The sequence below is a fragment of the Macaca mulatta genome, chromosome 3 (assembly GCF_049350105.2).
Source record: "Macaca mulatta isolate MMU2019108-1 chromosome 3, T2T-MMU8v2.0, whole genome shotgun sequence".
NCBI classification, from domain to species: domain Eukaryota; kingdom Metazoa; phylum Chordata; class Mammalia; order Primates; family Cercopithecidae; genus Macaca; species Macaca mulatta.
The window spans coordinates 1,192,250-1,213,681 of NC_133408.1; the positions used below are offsets into that span (position 1 = coordinate 1,192,250).

General features: G+C 52.3%; 1 protein-coding gene across 13 annotated transcripts in view; it reads right to left on the reverse strand.

Moving 5' to 3' along the window:
* PCNT (pericentrin) overlaps positions 1-21,432 on the reverse strand; it is a 121,047-nt gene that overhangs the window by 54,536 nt on the left and 45,079 nt on the right. For 12 of the 13 annotated variants that reach the window (XM_077995265.1, XM_015132670.3, XM_077995264.1 and 9 more), the window contains 6 exons: positions 7,164-7,310; positions 5,651-5,802; positions 2,812-2,954; positions 2,266-2,498; positions 1,133-1,295; positions 571-783 (listed from right to left, as the gene is read on the reverse strand). In XM_077995265.1, coding sequence (XP_077851391.1) covers positions 571-783; positions 1,133-1,295; positions 2,266-2,498; positions 2,812-2,954; positions 5,651-5,802; positions 7,164-7,310 — 1,051 coding nt within the window. The remainder of the gene's footprint in view (positions 1-570; positions 784-1,132; positions 1,296-2,265; positions 2,499-2,811; positions 2,955-5,650; positions 5,803-7,163; positions 7,311-21,432) is intronic. The other variant, XM_015132667.3, reaches the window with a different exon arrangement.

Sequence of the window (21,432 nt, forward strand, 5' to 3'; positions counted from 1 at the left end):
AACAGGGACTGAGGGCGGACGCCCCAGCCCCGCGAAAAGCCTTTGCTCGAGCTGAACCAGCTACTGAGGACACAGTTACCGCGCAGGCTCGAGATTTTAAGCTTACGTTTTGACCATTTTCATTTTAAATACCTTTGAGAACAAAATATCTAAAAATCCAAAAAGATACAAACTAATACTGTTAAAACTATGTTTTCCAATAAGGGTTAATGTCAGGCACTTGGTCATTTTAAACGAGATTTTAAAGCAGCTCTTGTTTGCCGCACTTGGCTCTGCCTCCAGCTCCTGCTGCTGAACTCAGAACCCTCTTATTTCCACCTCACAGAGGTGGGGACCCTCCAACCAACAGGACCAACAGACAACCCGCCTTCTCTGAAAGTGGAGCAAAGCCAGTGGATGCCTCACCTGATCCCGCACAAGCTTCCCATGCCCAACACTCCATGAGAAGCTACATGCTGGTTTACACTTGACCCTCTAGAGACACTGAGCGTCCCCGGGAGCTGGGGAAACCGTGGCAGCTGTATCCGCGTCCCACAGCTTGAACCGACCTCCATATCCCGCACTCCTTACCAGCTTCTCTGGCCTCGGCGTCCGTGGCTGTGGCCTCCCCCCGGCTCCACAGACGGGTGCACTCCTCCCTCAGCGCTGCCTGCTCCTGGGCCGCCTGCTGCAGCTGCCGTCTCAGACTCTCTAGCTCCAGGACCAGACGGTGCTCGGAATCCTCCTTCCCGGCCAGTGTCTCCTTCAGATCCGCAGTCTCCACCTTGAATCCCTCGAGGGTGCCTTGGGGGAGACACAGATACCCTGACAAAGCCAGTCCCGGGTGCAACTGAGGACAGCTCGGAGGGAGGGGCAGGGCCTGCTTGGAGGGAGGGACAGGGCCGCTGTCCCCGAGAGCTGCAGAGCTAAGAGCCAGCAGCTTCCAGGACCCAGCTGTAGGCCCCCAACAGCCCTGCTGGCCACAGTAGCTCCCGACCACCCCGTTCCTCCCAAACCATGGGTGCCTCCCACTGTTGGCTTTGTTTTTACATTTCACTGTAAAACCCTATCCCGAAGGCTTCCTTTCTTCGGTGAGGCCGGGCCTGCTCCCCGTTCCTGTGCCCCGGGTGCCCCGAGGCCTCGTGCTACTCACCCTGCGTCTTGTGCAGCTCCAGCGCCAGCTCTGCCTTTGGCGCACTCTCCTCCTTCAAGCACTCCAGCAGCTCCTGGTGCTTCCTGACAACCTGTGCTGTCTCCTCATTTTTAAAACTAAATTCTTTTTCAAAACGAGAATGAATTTGTCGTGCTTCTTCCAGCTGTTAAAACACATTTGCAAATCAAAACTCCAGATCAAAAATAGCATTTCTGATCTGGATGTAAGGCTACATTAAGACCAACAGAACGCCACTTCTCCCCCAGACCTTTCGGGCCGTCACCACCCAGGCAGGGCCACACCAGGGTGATGGGACCTGAGCGCATCTCAGCTACCCTCCAAGACACTGTGGCCACGGTCTCCAATGAGCACTTCTCCCCGGCCTCCCAGCTCAGCCCTGGGCCCCTCTCCCTTCCTCCAGACACTCCCCTGGCGACTGTGTCCAGTCTGGGGCTCCCAGGCCATCTACAGGCTAAGAGACCCAGAGTCACCTCTGAACTCAAAACTTAGCACAGAAGAATTTTTTTTTTTTTAAGATACGGTCTTGCTCTGTCACTCAGGCTGGAGTGCAGTGGTGCAATCATGGGTCACTGCAGCCTCAGCCTCCTGAGGAGCTGGGATTGCAGGTGCTGCCACTATGCCTGGCTAACTTAAAATGGGGTCTCACTATGTCGCCCAGGCTGGCTCAAACTCCTGGGCTCAAGTGAACCTCCTACCTCAGCCTCCCAAAGTGCTGGGACTACAGGAGTGAGCCGCTGTGCCTGGCCAAAAAAAGGATCTTTGATTGCTTTCCACGTATTCCTATTTAACATCTTTTTTAATTGTCTAAAATGTTCTAAAAGGGTTAAAAATTTTCCTTTCTTAGTGATAATCTCTAAGTGTGAAAACGCTCCACGTGGAACTGCAATAGTGCAGGAAGTAAAGGAAACGGGCCTGTTTATCATCCAAATTAAACAAACAGATTCTCTCATCCGTAGCAAGCCCACTTCCTCAAGGATCTGGTTCAGAAAAGCCTCCTCCTTGGGGAGAAACCCGTGTGAGTGTGGTTGGCACCGGCATCCACCAGGCTCGTGTGGCATCATCAGCTGCTCGTTGTTCACTTCTCCACAGGCCCCCGGGAGCCTGGGCCTCACCTGCCTGCTGGAGTCCAGGGCCATCTCCAAGAGGCCGTCCACGGCCAGGCTGAGGCTCTGGAAGACCCTCCGGATGGGCTGCTCACATTCCCGCACGCTTTCTGGGCTCATGAGAAAGCTTTCACGCATGTGGCTGCTGATTTCAGCCACAGAAGACATCTCTGCACATTCAGACAAAGTTCTGTCCAGCTCTGGGAGGGCGACATCAGACCACGTCTCCTCCTGCGCCGGAGCTACAAGAAGAGCACACGCCCGCACACGCGGCTTAGCGAGGAAGCTGGCCGCAGCCACGGCAGCCACGACGATAAGGAAGCCACAGAACTCAGAACGTCGCCCTAGCGGAGACGAGACAGCGCCACGTCCACAGGAGCTGGCAAATTGAGCCCAGACCCCAGTCTCGGCCTTCTGTAAGTGCGGGAACTAGCTGGAAACCAGGACAGCAGCACTCCCGAGAGCATCGCCCAATACAGAGGCTCCTCTCAGAGAGCTCCAGGCCCGCAGAGGGCCTCAGGCACAGGGCCGCGCGGCTGGTCCCAGCACACTCACCTGCCGACAGGGCCAGGCCTGCGCCCGCGTCATCCAGGCAGAGCCCCACGCGCTCCCCGATACGGCTCCTCAGGGTGATGGCTGCTCTCAGCGTCTCTCCAAACAAACCCAGCAGCCTGCGCAGGGTGTCCTGGAGGGCCCCTCTGAGACAGGAAACATCCATCATCAGGCAAGCCGGTCACAGCATGAGAACCCCCACCCTGGATGCTGCTGAGGGGCCGCCCACCTGTTTGCACACCTCGGCCCACGGCCGCCTGTCCCCATGGGGCCGGAAGACATGATCCTCATGCCTGTGTGAGCACAGGAAGCTGAGGCCACAGACAAGACAACCACATGGAGCCCATTGAGGGACACGGGCTTCCTAGGTGAGGTCTTCCTGATGCCATTTCTGATTTGTAAAAGGCATCATATTAGGAAGACAGCAAACCCATCCTGCAGGTGTGCAGTGTGGCCGAGCAGCGTGAATCACCCAGGAGCAGAACACAGGCTCTGTCTCTCCCCTGGGGCACAGGCTGCACCAGTCGGCCATTTTACAAGATGTCTGTCCAACACCAAGTCACGCCTCAGCCACACATTCACAGGAGTAGCGTGGCAGGAGAAGCACGGTGTCTCCCAGCCTCTCTCTAGGCCTCGTGGACGTGCAGTCTGGGATGCTTCTGTTTTTTTTTGTTTTTTTTTTTTTTTGAGACGGAGTCTCACTCTGTTGCCCAGGCTGCAGTGCAGTGGCACGATCTCGGCTCACTGCAAGCTCCACCTCCCAGGTTCACACCATTCTCCTGCCTCAGCCTCCTGAGTAGCTGGGATTACAAGCGCCCGCCACCACGCTGGGCTAGTTTTTTGTATTTTTAGTAGAGACGGGATTTCACCATGTTAGCCAGGATGGTCTCGATCTCCTGACCTCGTGATCCGCCCACCTTGGCCTCCCAAAGTGCTGGGATTACAGACGTGAGCCACCGCACCCGGCCGGGATGCTTCTGTTTTTACACACAGGGGTTCCTGAGGCCACAGGCCCCTCTACACCTCGTTCTCTGCACTATGGTTTAGGGGCAGCCCTCCCCACTGTGACACCGTAAGGACAGGCACACTGACCCGGTGCCTACACAGCCAGCCCGCCCTCTACTCTGTTCACAGCTCTGTCCCCAGAGAGCCCTACCCTGTGGAGCAGATCATGAGGACTCATTCGTGGGGACTGTGAGGTGAGAACAGGAGGCAACATCGTGCAGGCCCCAAGGAACCTGGGACTCTGGGCAAATAACAGGGAGGGGGAGTCCTGAGGAGGGGCTTGACAGAGAGAATGCCACCTGCTCCCTGGCACACTTCCACCCCCCAAAATGCCCAATTCCTGCAGGCATCAGGGAGTCTGCAGCCACCCCACCTCAGGACAGGCAGCCTCTCCAGTGTCCAGGGACCACGGGCTCACCTCTGCGCCCCTCATGTTTAGAGCCTGGGGCTGCCCCGCCCACCACCCACCTCTGCACCCCTCGAGTTCAGAGCACAGGTCGCCCCACTGGCCTCTGTGCCTCTCGGTTTAGAGCCCTCGCTCGTCCACTGACCCGGGTGACTCGAGAGTCAGCACCAAGCTACGAGGCACCCACAGCCAACTGCTAGAGAAGGCAAGGTCCTCACAGAAAAATCACAAAACTTGATGAAAAGAACAAAGAGAGACCTGCACAGACGGATAGCCCCTCAGCATGACAGACACTAATGCTCCTGAAACAGCTGTAAGCTCAGAGGGTCCCATCAGCCCGACCAGGTCTCCCGACCCTGGGTGGTCTCCAGAGCGGAGCCAAACCAGTCCAGAGCTTCAGGACACAGCAGCACAACCCAGAGGCCTCAGGTGGGGACACAGACAGGAGCAGCGGCAGGACCCAGAGGCTTCAGATGGGGACAAACAGATGGGGGGAGCAGCAGGACACAGAGGCCTTAGGCAGGGACACGCCAATGGGAGCAGCCAAAGACCCACACAAGTGGACAGGGAGGACGTGCACCCGCGGGGAGGCTGTGTTTGCCAACACGTTGCTGAGTCCACTGCCCAGACAGGTGCAAGCAAGAACAACAGAAGAGCTGCAGGCTCACCCCAGAGTCACACAAAAGCAAAACTTAAAACCCTGTGAGATGACCTGGGAAAAACCTACATGGTGTCAGAGGAGCAAACAGTTTCTCAAGACCCCAAACAAGATAAAAAGGCAGTCGAGCCTGTGGGACAGCATCACTGCAGGTGAGGAGGCACCAAGGCGGGATGCGGCCCGAAACCGTGCGCTCAGGGGAAGCGACCCGTGGTAAGCAGACCCACAACCCGCCCTGGGAGAGCCCTTGGGACTGTGCTCCCCAGGCACCGGCTCCCAGCAAAGAAAGGAATGGACAGGGCTACGGCCCCTGCTCGGGCCAGTCTCAGAAACACGCGTGACAGAGAGAGACGCATGAGGCATGACACTCGCACACAGTCCAAAGCACAGGACCCACGAGACATGTGGGCCTGTACCCCACACCGGGGACGAGGACACACTGCAAGGACGCGGACAACCAAAGGGGAGGGGTCGGGCTCTGTGTGGGAGATAATGGCTGGTTTTAATCTGGCCAGATGAGGAGATGAGACACAGCAGGCAGGGTGGGAGGAGGGAATGGGGGCTGGGAGACGAGACACAGCAGGTGAGTTCTTCCCAGTGCTTACAATCTTTCTAAGTGAAAGGAAGAAGGAAGCCGGGTCCCTGTCCACCAGGAGCCAGTGTACACGGTGGCACCAGTCACGCAGTCAGGAGACGTGGAGACCAATGGCATCCGCATGACCCAGTGGGTGCTGGCAGCCACAAGGCAGCCTTGGTGCCAAGGACACACTGACCTTTCGCTGTGGGACAGGTCGACGTCAGCCTTGAGCATGGAGAGGAGGTTTGCGCCTTCTCGGTTCTCCCGCTCCCGCCTCTGCTGCAGCGCCTCCAGCTCAGAGCGGCACTCTTCTATCTCGTGACTTAAGGATAAAACCTGGTCTTTCAGCTATTGGGAAAAATGGTTACAGCTTCAGTTAAAACAATTTGGTTAAAAGTAAACGGCTGTAAGGAACTTTCAACATAATTTCCCTATTCAAGAGTCTGACTTAGGACTCTGGCCACGGGGCGAAGGCACTTGGGCACGTTCCCCAACTCACAGCGCCTTCGACCGACAGCGGTCGAGGCGTGGCCCCAGCTCAGGCCGAGGACCATCTGCAAATTTAATAAAAATACAGCAAAGGTGAACGAGGTGCTGATTAAAGTTGAAAATTATTGATATGGTTTTTCCTCCATTATTAATCATTTACAAAAGAATACACAAACATCTCCAGGTGGAACCTGAGGCAAGGGGAGGGAAGGGGCCAGTTCATCAGAGATCCACCGCTCAAACAGCAATTTGAAATAAGTCACTGTATTTGGTCATTCACAAAAGTCAGTTGCCGGGCAGGCAAAGATCTCTTTTTCTGAGACAGGGTCTCACTCTGCTGCCCAGGCTGGAGTGCAGTGGCACAATCACAGCTCACTGTAGCCTCAATCTCCAAGGCACAAACAATCCTCCCACCTCAGCTTCTTGAGAAGCTGGGACTACAGGCGCGTGCCACCACACATGGCTAATTTTTTTATTTTTTGTAGAGACAGGACCTCCCTATATTGCCGGGGCTGGTATCGAATTCCTGGGCTGGAGTGGTCCTCCTGTCTCAGACTCCCGAAGTGCTGGGATTACAAGTGTGAGCCATGGTGCCGAGGGAGGGAGAATGGGGAGTGAGAGTCTAATGGGAACAGAATTCAGTTTTGCAAGATGAAGACTTCTGGAGATGGATGGTGGTGATGGCTGCACACTGTGAATGCGCTTCCGCCACTGATACACAACACTGTGAACGCGCTTCCATCACTGAATGCACACCGTGAATGCACTTCTGCCACTGAATGCACAACACCGTGAACGCACTTCCGCTACTGAATAAGCACAACACCATGAACACGCTTCCATCACTGAATGCATACCGTGAATGCGCTTCCGCCACAGAATAAGCACAACACTGTGAATGCGCTTCCGCCACTGAATGAACAACACCGTGAATGCACTTCTGCCACTGAATAAGCACAACACCGTGAATGCGCTTCCACCACTGAATGAACAACACCGTGAATGCACTTCTGCCACTGAGTAAGCACAACACCGTGAATGTGCTTCTGCCACTGAATAAGCACAACACCGTGAATGCGCTTCTGTCACTGAATGCACAACACTGTAAATGTACAACACCATGAATGCACTTCTGCCACTGAACTACGCACTGAAATAAGATGAAAATGATTTTTATGCTATACACATCTTATCACAAGGAAAAGGCACACTCCACACACCTGCTGGACTTGGTGATTCTTCTTCTGAAGCTGCAGAGACAAAGACTCTTTCTCCTCTTGGTGAAAAGGCTGTGCCTGCGCACTCTGAAGCCAAAGTGTCTTCTCTTTTTCATGCAAAGCAGCTTTCTTTTCACTTCCAAATTCACCCTGTACACATCAATAACAATAAAAAATACCAGTAAGTTAGAAAAATACATTCTCTGCTGTTAGCTAGAATTCAGCACACTCAGCAGATATGCACGGAGCCCCTACTCTGCACCAAGAGCCGTGATGAGCCAGACCACGGCCCCCATCACACAAAACTTGGGTTCAAGGACTTCACTGGGAACACGAAGTCCTGGTTTTGGGGATAAAACACTTAAGGAGACACAAGTTTGCACTGGTGACAGCTGCGTGTCATGAGCAACTGCTCACTACCATTCCCAAATGGCTCCTGTAACATCTTTAAGAGTCACACTAAGAAGTTCACCATCAAGAGATTACAGCCATGAAAATCCAAGATATTTGGAAACCTAGGTTTCTTCCCTTTTAAAAGATTAAACTTTCTTTCTTTCTGAATAACAAAAACTTTTAAATAAGGTTCAATAGATGAATTAAATTATGTATCTCTATCTATCTATCTACCTACCTACCTACCTACCTTGAAGGACTCTTCTCTGTCACCCAGGCTGGAGTGCAGTGGCGTGATCTCAGGTCACTGCAACCTCTGCCTCCCAGGTTCACAGGATTCTCTCACCTCAGTCTCCCGAGTAGCTGGGATTACAGGCGCCTGCCACCACACCCAACTAATTTTTGTAATTTTTCTTTTAGTAGAAACGGGGTTTCCACTAAAACCTGTTGGCCAGGCTAGTCTCGAACTCCTGACCTCAAGTGATCTGCCCACATTGGCCTCCAAAAGTGCTGGGATTACAGGTGTGAGCCACTGCACGTGGCCAATTAAATTAATGAAATAAGCTTATTTTTTTAAACCTACAGAGGTAGCACTTCTAGAATGGCAAAATAGGACCTCCAAAATCTGTTCCTCTATAAAAGCAAAAGTGGTAAAAACCATCAAAACCAATGTTTTCAGAGCTGTGGTAAAAACCATCAAAACCAATGTTTTCAGAGCTGTGGTAAAAACCATCAAAACCAATGTTTTCAGAGCTGTGGAAATCTGGTCAGAGCAATCAGAGGAGTTTGTTTATGGAAAACACAGGCTGAGTGTCCATCAGAACAAACTTCGGGTGCTTAACTTTGCCCTGACCCCATATCTCCTCTCCAATCTAACAGCCCTGAAAACTAGTAGTTGCTGGGGTTGGGTGGGGGACAGAATGGATTTGGAATACCCCAAAACTTCCATGCACAACTGCCCGAGCCCACCGGCCGGGCACCTCGCTGCCGTGACTGGGTCAGAGCTCTCGAGGTCAGAAATTCCACCCCAGGGCATTGGCTGGAAACAGTCAGTGGCAAGTGTTTAATAGCTGCAGCTGCCCACAGTAGAGAAACCAGTTGGGACTAATAAGGGGCTGCCGGAAAAACTAAAGAAAACATTTGAGAATGAGACGTCCACAGGGGGCTCTGAAAAGCTCTGACATCTTTTGGGACTCTACAAGGTGTGAACACGCACAGGGCTGTGCCCACACCGGAAAGGCCCAAGAGGCCCTGGGCTGGCTGTAGTGACCGTGTGGCTCGGCACAGCAGGGGTGAAGGCCAGGGCCAGGCTGTCCACCGCCCACCAGAGCCCAGAGGGCACAACACACACAGGGCCCTCAGCAGAGAGAAAGACTGAAATAGAGCTCCCTTGACATCTGGAGCTGAAAAGTACAATCACTGAAAAAAAAATTCACTAGAGCGAGGCTCAGCAGCAGACTTGAGCAGGCAGAAGATAGAAATCACACGCTGGAAGATAGGTCAATTAAGATGATCCAGTCAGGGAACAGAAAGAAACATGAAGAAAACTCAGCAGAGTCTCCAAGGCCTGTGGGGTACCCTCAAGCCAGACAGAGGGAGAGAAACGCGCAGAGGGAACCCTTGAAGACACAATGGCCAAAAACCTCCCAAATTTGATGAAAATAACAATAATAATAATAATAATTCCCACATACAGCTCAATGGACTCCACATAGGACCAACTGACAGAGACCCACACCTCACCCATCGCAGCCAAACCTCGGCAGTGTTCAGGACAAAGCTTGAGGCCAGCCAGTGCGCGGTGGGTATATGGGTGCCGCTCAAGACATGTAGCCCCAGGAAGATGGGCGAGGCTCACGACACACAGCCCGGGAAGACGGGCACAGCTCACGATACGGAGCCCCAGCTGACGGGGAGGCAGCGGAGAGCCCGCCCAGCACTGAAGGAAAAGCCTGTGGACCTTGAAGTCCACATCCATGAAATGATCTCTCAAAGACGAAGGAGAAATTAAGACATTCCCACAAAAACAAAAGCTAAAAGGATTCATCACTAGCAGACCTGTCCTTCAAGAAATCCCAGAGGAAGTCCTTCGGGCTGAAACATAAGGCACCAGACTTGAATTCCCAGGAAGAAATGAGCAGCAATAGTGCAGGTAACGACACAGGGAAAACAGGAGACAACACAACGTGGCTTTTGTTGGTAACTCCTCTTCCTCCCGATTTAAAAGACACATGTGTAAAGGGCACAGAAAGAAAGATGTGCTTGGTACGACAATATAAGCACAAAGGGCAGATGAGGGAATGAAGCTACATTAGCACATAATTTTGTAAGCTTTTAAAATTAAGTTGGTATTAATCCAAACCAGATTGTTAGAAGGTGTTTGCTGTAATGCTCAGGGCAAGTGAGAAAGAAATAAGATAACTCAATAAATAGCAGTCCCCTCTGTCTGCGGTTTCAGTTACCTGTGTTCAACCTCACTCTGAAAACACCATATGAAAAATTGAGTGTTACACTGCCTGCCCCCAAGCTGAACAGGGTGAGGAAATCTGGCAGCCCAGGCCAGGGGTCATCCCTCTGTCCAGCGTTACCCACGTGGCAAGCACTACCCGCCCACAGGCAGGCATCTCGGTGATCAGACCAACTGTCACAGCATCCCAGTGCTTGTGTTCAAGTCACCCTTATCTCATTTAATAACGGCCCCAAAGTGCAAGAGAGGTGATGCTTCAATTCAGATGTGCCAGAGACACCACAGGGTGATTCCTTTCAGTTAAAAGTCGATGACGGTGCAATTCAGACATGCCAGAGATGCTATAGGGTGATTCCTTTAAGGTAAAAGTTGATGACAGGTACGTATAGGAAAAAACAGCGTATAAGGCTTCAGAACCATTCACAATTTCAGGCACCCACTGGGGGTCTTGGAATCCTTCCCCTGTGGGTAAGGGGGGACCACTGTACGGTAAAGGAAAACATCGAGGAAATGAAAGTGAAAAAAGGCAGTCATGGAGGAATACAGGAACAAAAAGGGCGTAAGATGTACAGAAAACAAACATCCAGCAAGTCCTGACACCTGCCACAACGTGCGTGAACCCGGGAAACACATGAAGTGAAAGCAGCGGATGCCAAGGGCACACGCTGAGTCGATTTATGTAAGACGCCCACAGCTATGGCGAGCAGATGGCAGATCACCAGAGATGGGGCAGGAGGGAGAATGGGGAGTAACTGCTAACGAGTGGGGGGTTTCTTCTTTCTTCCTTAATTTTCATTTATTATTTTTTGAGACAACGTTTTGCTGTCGCCCAGGCTGGAGTGCAGTGGTGCGATCTCAGCTCGCTACAGCTTCAGCCTCCTGGGCTCAAGCGCTCCTCCCACCTCAGCCTTCCGAGTAGCTGGAACTACATGGGCAGGCCAACAAGCCAGGCTCATTTTTTTATTTTTAGTATTTTTTTATTTTTGGTCTTGAACTCCTGGGCTCCGGCAATCCTCTTGCCTCAGCCTCCCAAGGTGCTGGCACTATAGGCACGAGCCACTGGGGGTTTCTTTTTGAGGGGATGAAATACATTAAAATAAACTTAAGATAAGTGATGACAGATTCTCAGCAGAAAAGGTATGTTAAACAGCAGATTTAAATATTAAAACGCATGCCAAAAGTTGCCTAGAAAAAGCTGTTTTAAGACAATGAAATTATTTTGTGTTTTAACTTGGCATGTGAAAAGGTAATTGATAAAAGTAAGTTTTTTGTACCTACTTAGCAGGCAGGAAAGGACAGCACAGAGCCTGTGTCCTCAGCAGTGGGACCTGCTACTCCAGGACGGCTGGGGTGGAGTGCCGGCTCCCGCGCCCCACCCAGCAGGGCCAGCAGGGCTGAGGGCTGGGGCCCCACTGGCTTCAGGAGGAAGACGACGTCAACACTGACTGAGTTCCTTTTCTGAAGTAACTGCGGCAACAGTTTCAATAAACCCATGGAACCTTTGACACCAGAAATGACCTTTATTCTCTACCTTTTTCACGTGATAAGCCATGGGGAGGAAAAGGATAAAGGATCGGGTGCCCCCCGTGCCGGCTTGGAACTTGCTGAAGGTGCCAGGTAGGGCTGTGCAGCTGCATCTTAGTCACGGGAAGCAGAAACAGGTTCACAGCATTCAGCACTAAAGTCACTCTCAAGGTCTCCAGACCATTTGGAATTGTGAGTACAGTTCACTTTAACAAACTTTCTCTCCTGGATTTGATTTAGTTCCACTTGTTTGAAAGGAAGGACTCCAGATTAACTTCTGCGCTGTGGCACACTACAAAGTTTCCGAAGAACTTTAATTACCTTGCGGATGCCCCAACCACCAGCAGTGCGTCTCCTGGGGGACAGACACATTGATCCAGACCAAAAGCCAGGGAGGAGGCAGCGGGCCAGGAGGAAGAGGTCCAAACAGGGATGCTGGTTCTGGGTATACCAACCACGAAATGCCAGTGAATTCAAGAACAAAACCCCAAATGCCAACGCAGAACGGCAGGACGGAGGCCAAGGGACTGGGAAAATAGAAAAATTAATCCGCAAGACAAGGCGCCACCATGGTGCCCGCAACAGCTCACACTCAGAGTCACAGCGGACGGGCTCCTCAGGCCCAGTCAGGCACAAATCAGGTACTTTCCTCCTGGCACCCACAGCGTCAGCCTGGTGGGCCCAACGGCAAACCTCTGTGCTCCCTGTGCCCAGCAAAGGATGTGCCAAGAGTCCAAGGCTGAAATCAGTGGCCTTTGAACATCTTTCTGAGCCACAGACTACTTACTCTTTGGACAAAAATCTCTCATTGAGGCCTACTGCGTAACGATGAGAAAATCAAACTTCTGTTTGAGGCCAACACGGGAGCCCAAGAACATCACACACACATACTCCCACAGCCTGCGGAGCCTGCCCTAAGCCACAGATGCCCCCAGCTACGCCCTACTGAGGAGCACAGCTCTAGCCCCGCGGCCTCTTGGATCCCGGAGTCATACACTGCAGATGGAGAGGGTAGAGGGCAGGCTCCACAGAGAACCCCGGCCAGGGAGGGCCCACACTGCACATGGCCCACCGGGACGCCCGGGCATGGCAGACAGGCAGTGCTCCCTCCACCCACTGGCAGCTGGAAGCTCCGTGTGTCCAATCTTGACCTTCACTTTGTTTCAGGGCACAGCACCACCTGCAGGCACCGCCTCGCACCCGGGGGAGCCACCCTAACTGTCCACGCTCGGCCCTGTCCTGCCCACACACTCTCAGGCCTTCTGCAGACCTGCAGAGGACGTAGGAGGTAGTGGAGGCCAAATGAGGCGGCTCCCCGCAGGGGGACAGCCCCCAGGAGACATCGGGCAGGGCTGGGCAGGTCACAGGCATGGAGGCCCAGCAGAGGGACAGCCGGTGCCCCACGTGTGATCCCTCAGGCCCAGGGCCTTGGCTCAGCCGCAGTGTCGTGCAGAAGCGTGCATCCTCAGCCACCCCCTCAACCCGACCAGGATGGCTCAAAGGAGGTTTTCTTCCTGCAAACCCCTGGCAGAGAAGGCTCCTACAGGCTCTGCCAGGGGGTTGCAGGAAGAAAACTGGAAACTCTTTAAATTGATCATGTTCTGGTCGGGCGCGGTGGCTCACGCCTGTAATCCCAGCACTTTGGGAGGCCAAGGTGGGCAGATCACGAGGTCAGGAGATCGAGACCATCCTGGTTAACACAGTGAAATCGCGTCTCTACTAAAAATACAAAATGTTAGCCGGGCGTGATGGCGGCGCCTGTAGTCCCAGCTACTCGGGAGGCTGAGGCAGGAGAATGGCGTGAACCTGGGGGGCGGAGCTTGCAGTGAGCCGAGATCGCGCCACTGCACTCCAGCCTGGGCGACAGAGCGAGACTCCGCCTCAAAAAAAAAAAAAAAGAAAAAAAAACTGACCATGTTCTAACTTGTGAGGTCAGTATCAAAAAGATGTTTTAAAAAAAGTTATTTTCAGGTTTTTCTAAAATCTATACAATCACAGAAAAATATCACATACGTTTCAATCATAAATAAGTAGCATGCACAGAGAAAACCAATGTCAGAAGGCAAAGACATTCAACTGAGGACGCATTCAGGACATTCAAATGCTGTCTAAAACAACATTAATATTCTCTTAATATTAAAAAAAATTAACCTATGAAAAGATTTGGGTTTTAATCCAAGAAAAGATGAGACTGCCTTGAGCACCCCACAGCGGCCGCATGCAATTCGCTTCTGCACTCAGCTCTGCTTCGTGTTACCAGCACAGGCAAGGCAGGGCGGGCGGGGGAATCTTATGGGATACATATTTCTATCAAAAAGAAATCAAGCTTACGTTTTCAGAGGACTTTCCTCACAACCAAACTCCCAAGGGCGGTAGCCCGGAAAGTAATTCAATCACCCCACAAGCGTAGGTCACGTCGCCCTGCTGACAAGTGACTGCTGTTCCAACAGGTGCAAAGATATTTGAGGCTCAGATAAAGCATCGCCACAGGGGAAGAACAGGACAGCCCAGCTATTCTGGGACAATGACCCAAAACACTCCCGTCAGGGCTCAGCAGGGCTCCGTGTAAGTCTTTTTTTTTGAGACGAAGTTTCGCTCTTGTTGCCCAGGCTGGAGTGCAATGGCACGATCTCAGCTCATCACAATCTCCGCCTCCCGGGTTCAAGTGATTCTCTTGCCTCAGCCTCCCGAGTAGCTGGGATTACAAGTATGTGCCACCATGGCCGGCTAATTTTGTATTTTTAGTAAAGACAGGGCTTCTCCATGTTGGTCAGGCTGGTCTCGAACTCCCAACCTCCGGTGATCCACCCACCTTGGCCTCCAAAAGTGCTGGGATTACAGGCGTGAGCCACTGCGGCCAGCCTTTGTAAGTCTTTTCACGGGGTAAAGCCTGAGGAAAGACCAGGAGCGGAGCGGCCACCACACAAGAGGCATTCTCACCAATCACAGGCCTGTGGATCTACCAACACACTCGCAGGAACGAGGGAACAGTGACCAGCATCACAGGAACAAACACAGATCCTGATGTGAGCCAGCCAGAAGAGACTGGCACGTGGGTTGGGCTTGTGATAAAATGCAGACATCGCTGTGGGTGTTTTAGGTGAGATGGATAATGGTTCTGCTTTATTGGGGGAAAACACCTCACTCGCAGACACATGGTGTCTTGGATTTGCTTCTAAACAATCAGGAGGAGAGGGGGACTGATATACTGAGTGTGTACCCCACTAACCAGCGGGACGGGGGGCTTGCTGAGTTATTCTATTTCCGCAAATGCTGCCATCTGCCCCAAAAAAAGATAATATAAAATAAACAGTACATCCCACCTCCCCATAGCCCAATTATTTTCTTCTGTGAAATCAGCTACACCAAAACAATCACATAAAAGAGTGTCTGAGCGGACGGGCACAGTGGCTCACGCCTGTAATCCTAGCACTTTGGGAAGCCGAGACGGGCAGATCACGAGGTCAGGAGTTTGAGACCAGCCTGCCAACATGGTGAAACCCTGTTTCTACTAAAAATACAAAAATTAGCCAGGCGTGCTGGTATGCACCTATAATCCCAGCTACTCAGGAGGTTGAGGCAGGAGAATGGCTTAAACCTGGGGGGTGGCGGAGGTTGCAGTGAGCCAAGACCACGTCACTGCACTACAGCCTGGCGACAGAGCGAGACTCCATCTCAAAAAAAAAGCTAAGACTGGGCGCAGTGGCTCACGCCTGTAATCCCAGCACTTAGGGAGGGTGAAGCAGGTGGATCACAGGTCAAGAGATTGAGACCATCCTGGGCAACATGGTGAAACCCCATCTCTACTAAAAATAAAAGAATTAGCTAGGCATGGTAGTGCACACTGTAGTCCCAGCTACTTGGGAGGCTGAGGCAGGAGAATCGCTTGAACCAGGGAGGTGGAGGTTGCAGTGAACCGAGATCACACCACTGCGCTCCAGCCTGGAGACAGAGCAAGACTCTGTCTCAAAAAAAAAAAAAAAGAGTATCGACATGCACATTCTTAGCAGCAAAGTAAAAAGATAACTTACTCACGCAAACTTGTACCTCAACTAGAAAAATACTGCAAAGACACTCTTAGTCCCGGCCAGGTGCAGCTCACGCCTATGGTCCCAGCACTTTGGGAGGCTGAGACAGAAGGATTGCTTGAGGCCTGGAATTTGAGACCAGTCTGGGCAACACAGTGAGACCCTATCTACACAAAAAATAAATTAGCCAGGTATGGTGGTGCACATCTGTAGTCCCAGCTACTCAGGAGGCTGAGGCAGGAGGACCACTTGAGGCCAGGCGTTCAAGGTCACAGTGAGCTGTGACTGCATCACTACCTTCAGCCTGGGCAACAGAGCAAGATCCTCTCTCCAAAACAACAACAACAACAAAAACAGTCACCCTAGAAGAACAAAAGTACAGGTTAAAAGATGCAGGTGACACACCGTTTCAGAAAATGAACACCTCTTTGTGCTGTGCGCAGATAAAACGGACAGAATTCCTTTAGCATGAGTCCTCAGAAAAGAGAGATAGAATCTGACGTTTCCAGAGAAGACAGACCTACACAATGCCCAGCAGGGTGCACATCTCAGGGCTGTGCCTCAGGACTGAGGGGCCAGTGTCCACACTGGGCAGCACCCAGAGCTGTCCACGTGAAGAAGCAAGTCAGTTCTAACCTCAGAATCCGGCGCTGCGTCACCCATTCTCGGGAGCAGTCCCTCTTCACTGAGCAAACCTGTCAGGTGCAAAGCCTTCTTTATGGCTAGATGTGAGATCTTAGCTGTCCTCGTTTAAAACCCCCTTGAAACAGCATGTACAAAAACAAACGACCTAAAATTTGCACACAATGTTTCAAATAAATTACCAGTTATTTCTTAAGTGTTCCAAACAGAGACTCAAACCCTCCCCACAACAGAAAGGCCAGAAAATTGTACAGACCCAGAACATGGAAGCCGGAGGACCCCAGGCATTCAGCCTGTAGGACAACATGCAGAAAGAATGACCTTTGTGCATGTGCTGTGTGTGTGCATATGCTGTGTGTGCATGTGCTGTGTATATGAGAATGTGCTGTGCATGTTCACATGTGCTGTATGAGCATGTGCCCTGTATGTGCACATGTGTGTGTGCTGTGTGCACACATGCCATGTGCATGTTCTATGTGTGCTCTGTATGTGTGTGCTGTGTGCATGTGCTATGTGTATGTGCTCTGTGTGTGTGTGCATGTGCTGTGTGTATGTGTGTGCGCACATATGCTGTGTGTGCATTTGCCTTGTATGGGCACATGGGCTATGTGAATGTGCTGCGTGTACGTGATGTGTGTGCAACATGTGCTGCATGTGTGCGTGTGCTGTGTGCATGTTCCTTGTACGGGCACATGTGAGTGTGCTGCGTGTGCACATGTGCTGTGTGTGAGCATATGCTGTGTGAGTGCACATGTGCTGTGTGTATGTGTGTCAGCATGTGCTCTGTGTGTATGTGCCTGTCCTGTGTGTACATGTGCTATGTGTGAATGTGCTGTGTACGTATGCCTTGTATGGGCACATGTGTTGTGTGTGTGCTGCATGTGTGCATGTGCCGTGTGCACGCATGTGCCATGTGCGCATGTGCTGTGTGCTGTATGTATGCGTGCATGTGCTGTGTGTGCATATATGCTGTGTATGTGCATGTGCTGTGTGTGTGTCATGTATGGGCACATATGCTGTGTGAGTGTGCTATGTGTACGTGTGCTGTGTGTGCATGTGCTGTGTGTATGCATGTGCTGTGTGCGTGTGTGCTGTGTGCACGCATGTGCTGTGTGTGTGCTGCATGGGTGTGCATGTGCTCTGTGCATGTGCTGTGTATGCATGTGCTGTATATGTACTGTGTGCACGTGCTGTGTGTGTGCTGCATGTGTGCGCGTGTGCTGTGTGTGAACGTTGTGTGTGCTGTTTGCATGTGCTATGTGTGCACATGTGCTGTGTGTGTGCATGTGCTGTGTGTGCACATGTGCTATGTGCTGTGTGCACACATGTGCTATGTCTGCATGTGTTTGTGTACGCATGTGCTGTGTGTGCATGTGCTCTGTACGTGCTATTTCTGTGCATGTGCTGCGTGAATGTGCGCATGTGCTATGTGTGCATATGTGCTGTGTGTTTGCATGTGCTGTGTGTGTATGCTATGTGTGCACACGTGCTGTGTGAGTGCGCATGTGCTGTGTGTGTGTGCACATGTGCTGTGTATGTGCTGTGTGCGTGCATGTGCTGTGTATGCACATGTGCTGTGTGTGTGTGTGTATGCACTCATCATGTAGGCCAGCAGGCAGGGTGGCGGTGCCTGGGTGGGGCAGGTGCACAGGTCCACGAGTGGGGAGACCTTGCTGCTTAAATGCAGTCCTGCATGGATGCAGAGAGTCAAGACCACAGCAGGTGGCAGGGGACCTCAGCCAGGCCCCTCCACGGCCACCTTGGGAATCCAAGGGGGATTCCGACTGCTCGGTCTGGCTTCTTCTGACACAATTTGGTACCAAGTGCTTACGCATATTCTGACACATAAGATTTTTTAAAAAACGAAAAAGTAACTACACTGGCCAGGTGCAGGGGCTCACGCCTATAATCCCAGTACTTTGGGGAGGCCAAAGTGGGAGGATCACTTGAGTCCGTGAGTTCAAGACCAGCGTGGGCGACAAAACAATAAAAGTTAGCAAGGCGAGGTGGCACGTGCCTGTATCCCAGCTACTTGGGAGGCTGAGGTGGGAGGACTGCTTAAGCCTGGCAGGCAGAGGCTGCAGTGAGCCAGGATTGTGACACTGCACTCCAGCCTTTTTTTTTTTTTTTTTTTTTTTGAGACGCTGTCTCTAAAAAAAAAAAAAAAAAAAAAAAGAAAGTAAACCATACGGTGTGCAGATTTCTTTCTTTTTTTTCCTGCAGCCACAGATTTCCAGGCTCAAGCAATTTTCTCTTCTCAGTCTCCCAAGCAGCTGGGACTACAGGCCTGCATCACCATGCCTGGTTAATTTTTACTTATTTTCCTTTTTTTTTTTTTTTTGAGACGGAGTCTCGCTCTGTTGCCCAGGCTGGAGGGCAGTGGCGTGATCTCTGCTCACTGCAACCTCTGCCTCCCGGGTTCACGCCATTCTCCTGCCTCAGCCTCCAGAATAGCTGGGACTACAGGCACCTGCCACCATGCCTGGCTAATTTTTTGTATTTTTAGTAGAAATGGGGTTTCACCGTGTTAGCCAGGATGGTCTCGATCTCCTGACCTCATGATCCGCCCGCCTCAGCCTCCCAAAGTGCTGGGATTACGGGCGTGAGCCACCGCACCCAGCCAATTTTTGTTTCTAGAAGTGGACTCTTGCTATGTTGCCCAGGCTGGTCTCAAACTCCTGAGCTCAAGAGATCCTCCCACCATGGCCTCCCCAAGCCCTAGGATTACAGGCATGAGCCCCAAGCCCAGCCTGTGTGCAGATTTGTAAGAGCAATTAAACGTGCTCTGTATCCACACAAGCCACATCCCCCTCAGCAGCCCAAGCTGGGATGGCCCCTCCAGCTCAGCGTGGCCTCCCCCGTCAGCCTCCAGGCTCTCCGTGCCCCTCTGTTGCCATCATCTGCTGGCAGGCACCCCTCATTATCCCCCGAGCCACCCAGTGCCACACCCGGGATGAGCCCCGGCCTCCCCGACCCCCGGCCTCCCAGGGTCTGAATCGCCTCCACCTTGTTTTTCGTCCAGCTCCCAAGTAGCCTTTAGGACAGATGTGTGGTCGCTCCACAGACCACTCGCTGCCTGCAGACCAGGGCATAGCGCTGCCCTCCAGAGGCCCCGGTGGGAAGGGAGACCAACCAAAGACACCCCCCGCAGATGCCCACCCCTGCAGCTGCTCGCTGGCCAAGGGCATTGACACATCTGCCCCCACGAAGCTGCACCCTTTGAGCACAGATCCCCTAGCACGCACAACCCAGCACCTCCAAGTGTACCCATAAGTGCCTCAACACTCTGATGAAGACTCAGGGCAGAGAAGCCCGGGAGGCACCCCTGTGGGAACCACACCCATGGAGCTGCTCACCTGGATAGCCCCCTCCCACAGCACCTCCAGCTCCCCCAGCACTCCGCCGGCTCCCCCAGAACCTCCAGCTCCCCCAGAACCTCCGGCTCCCCCAACTCCGCCTGCCCTGCTTGCTGCTCCTGCATCTTGGCAGCGTGCGTCTCGGAGTTCCTGCAGGGCCGCTAGGTGCTGATGCTCCAGGAGCAGGACCTCGGCACCCACCCTGTCCGGGGCTTCGGTCCTCTCTTCCTCCAGCAGGCGTCTCTGATTGCATAGGGCCATGACCAGCTCCTTCCGTCCGGGAAACATCCAGACGTGCCACATCCCCACGCAGGGCACGGAAGGTGCACACATTCCACATGCTTCCCATGACTAAATCAGGCTGTGGTTTGAAATACACACTTCATGTGTGATATGCAAGTTCCTCCTTTCTGAATATTCTTTCAGAACTTCGTTTTCTTTAAAATACAAAAAAACTAGCCGGGCGAGGTGGCGGGCGCCTGTAGTCCCAGCTACTCGGGAGGCTGAGGCAGGAGAATGGCGTAAACCCGGGAGGCGGAGCTTGCAGTGAGCTGAGATCCGGCCACTGCACTCCAGCCCGGGTGACAGAGCGAGACTCCGTCTCAAAAAAAAAAAAAAAAAAAAAAAAGAACTTCGTTTTCTTTAAACCAAACAAACCAAGAAAACCTAATTTTAAATCCACAGCTTGGGAACAAGTGCTATTCTCCAAAGCATCTGTTTGCCCGTTATCAAAACTGGGAACAAAAGGAAACTGAAGCTGGCATCTGAGGACTCGCCTGGAGGGCCGCTCCCAGCGGCGTCAGACCCCTTTCTAAATTTTGTCCAGAAAGACAACCTGGCTCCGGTTTCTCTCAAGAGCCACCTCCCAAGCTGCGAGCAGCGGCTCACACCTGTCATTCCAACTACCTGGGAGGCCAAGGCAAGAGGATCTCTTGAGGCCAGGAGCTCGAGACTAGCCTGTGCAACACAGGGAGACCCTGCCTCTTAAAACACAAAAAAGAAACAAACCCCCAGAACTCCCTGACATATGGTGAAGACAAGGACAGGACAGAGGCCCGAGACAGACACTGACTGCACCGTGCTCATGACAGCAGTCGGAGCCCTGAACATGTTCTGCTTTCTAGGAATTCCCCCGAGATCACATGCTCAGCCCACACAAAACGGACAGCCTGAAACATAGCATGAAATCCCCACAGCGGTTAAAGAAGGTTCCACTTTTCTCCTGTTCTCACACAGAGCTGAAGGAAAGGAAACAATACGCCAGCGCCCCGGAGCCTCACAACCGTTCCCCACAGTCAGGAAGGAGGAAGCCCTCGCGTGGCATGCTGGTATCGGGAAAAGAACACGTCCATCTTATCCGAGCTGGCAATTCCCTAGTTTATAATTTGGAATATGTACTTCCTAAATGTCTGACAAGGTATTGATCTGCCAGAACAGCCATTTCTAACTGCCTCATCAACTCTAGACCATGCCCCATCCACCCTGCAGCCAGGCCTACGCATCCCCTGCCTGCAGGGAGACAGGTCAGCCCCAGCGGCCCCACATGTTCAGCAGAGCAGACTCATCTACGTCAAGGCGACAAAACCTCAGAGACCTCACTGAGGGCAGAGAAAATGCAAGGTGTGTGTGATAAGACAACATGTGTCCTTTCCTGAGTCACAGGCACTGCAGATTCTGCAGCTGGGCACCAGCCCAGGGCAACAGGGACTTCGCCAGAAAATCTTCTTCATGATAAAAACTTGAAGTGCCTGGAAAATGAACCATCACTGCTTTTTTTGGTTTGTTTGTTTTTTTAGACAGAGTATTGTTCTGTCGCCCAGGCTCGAGTGCAGTGGCGTGATCTCAGCTCACTGCAAGCTCCA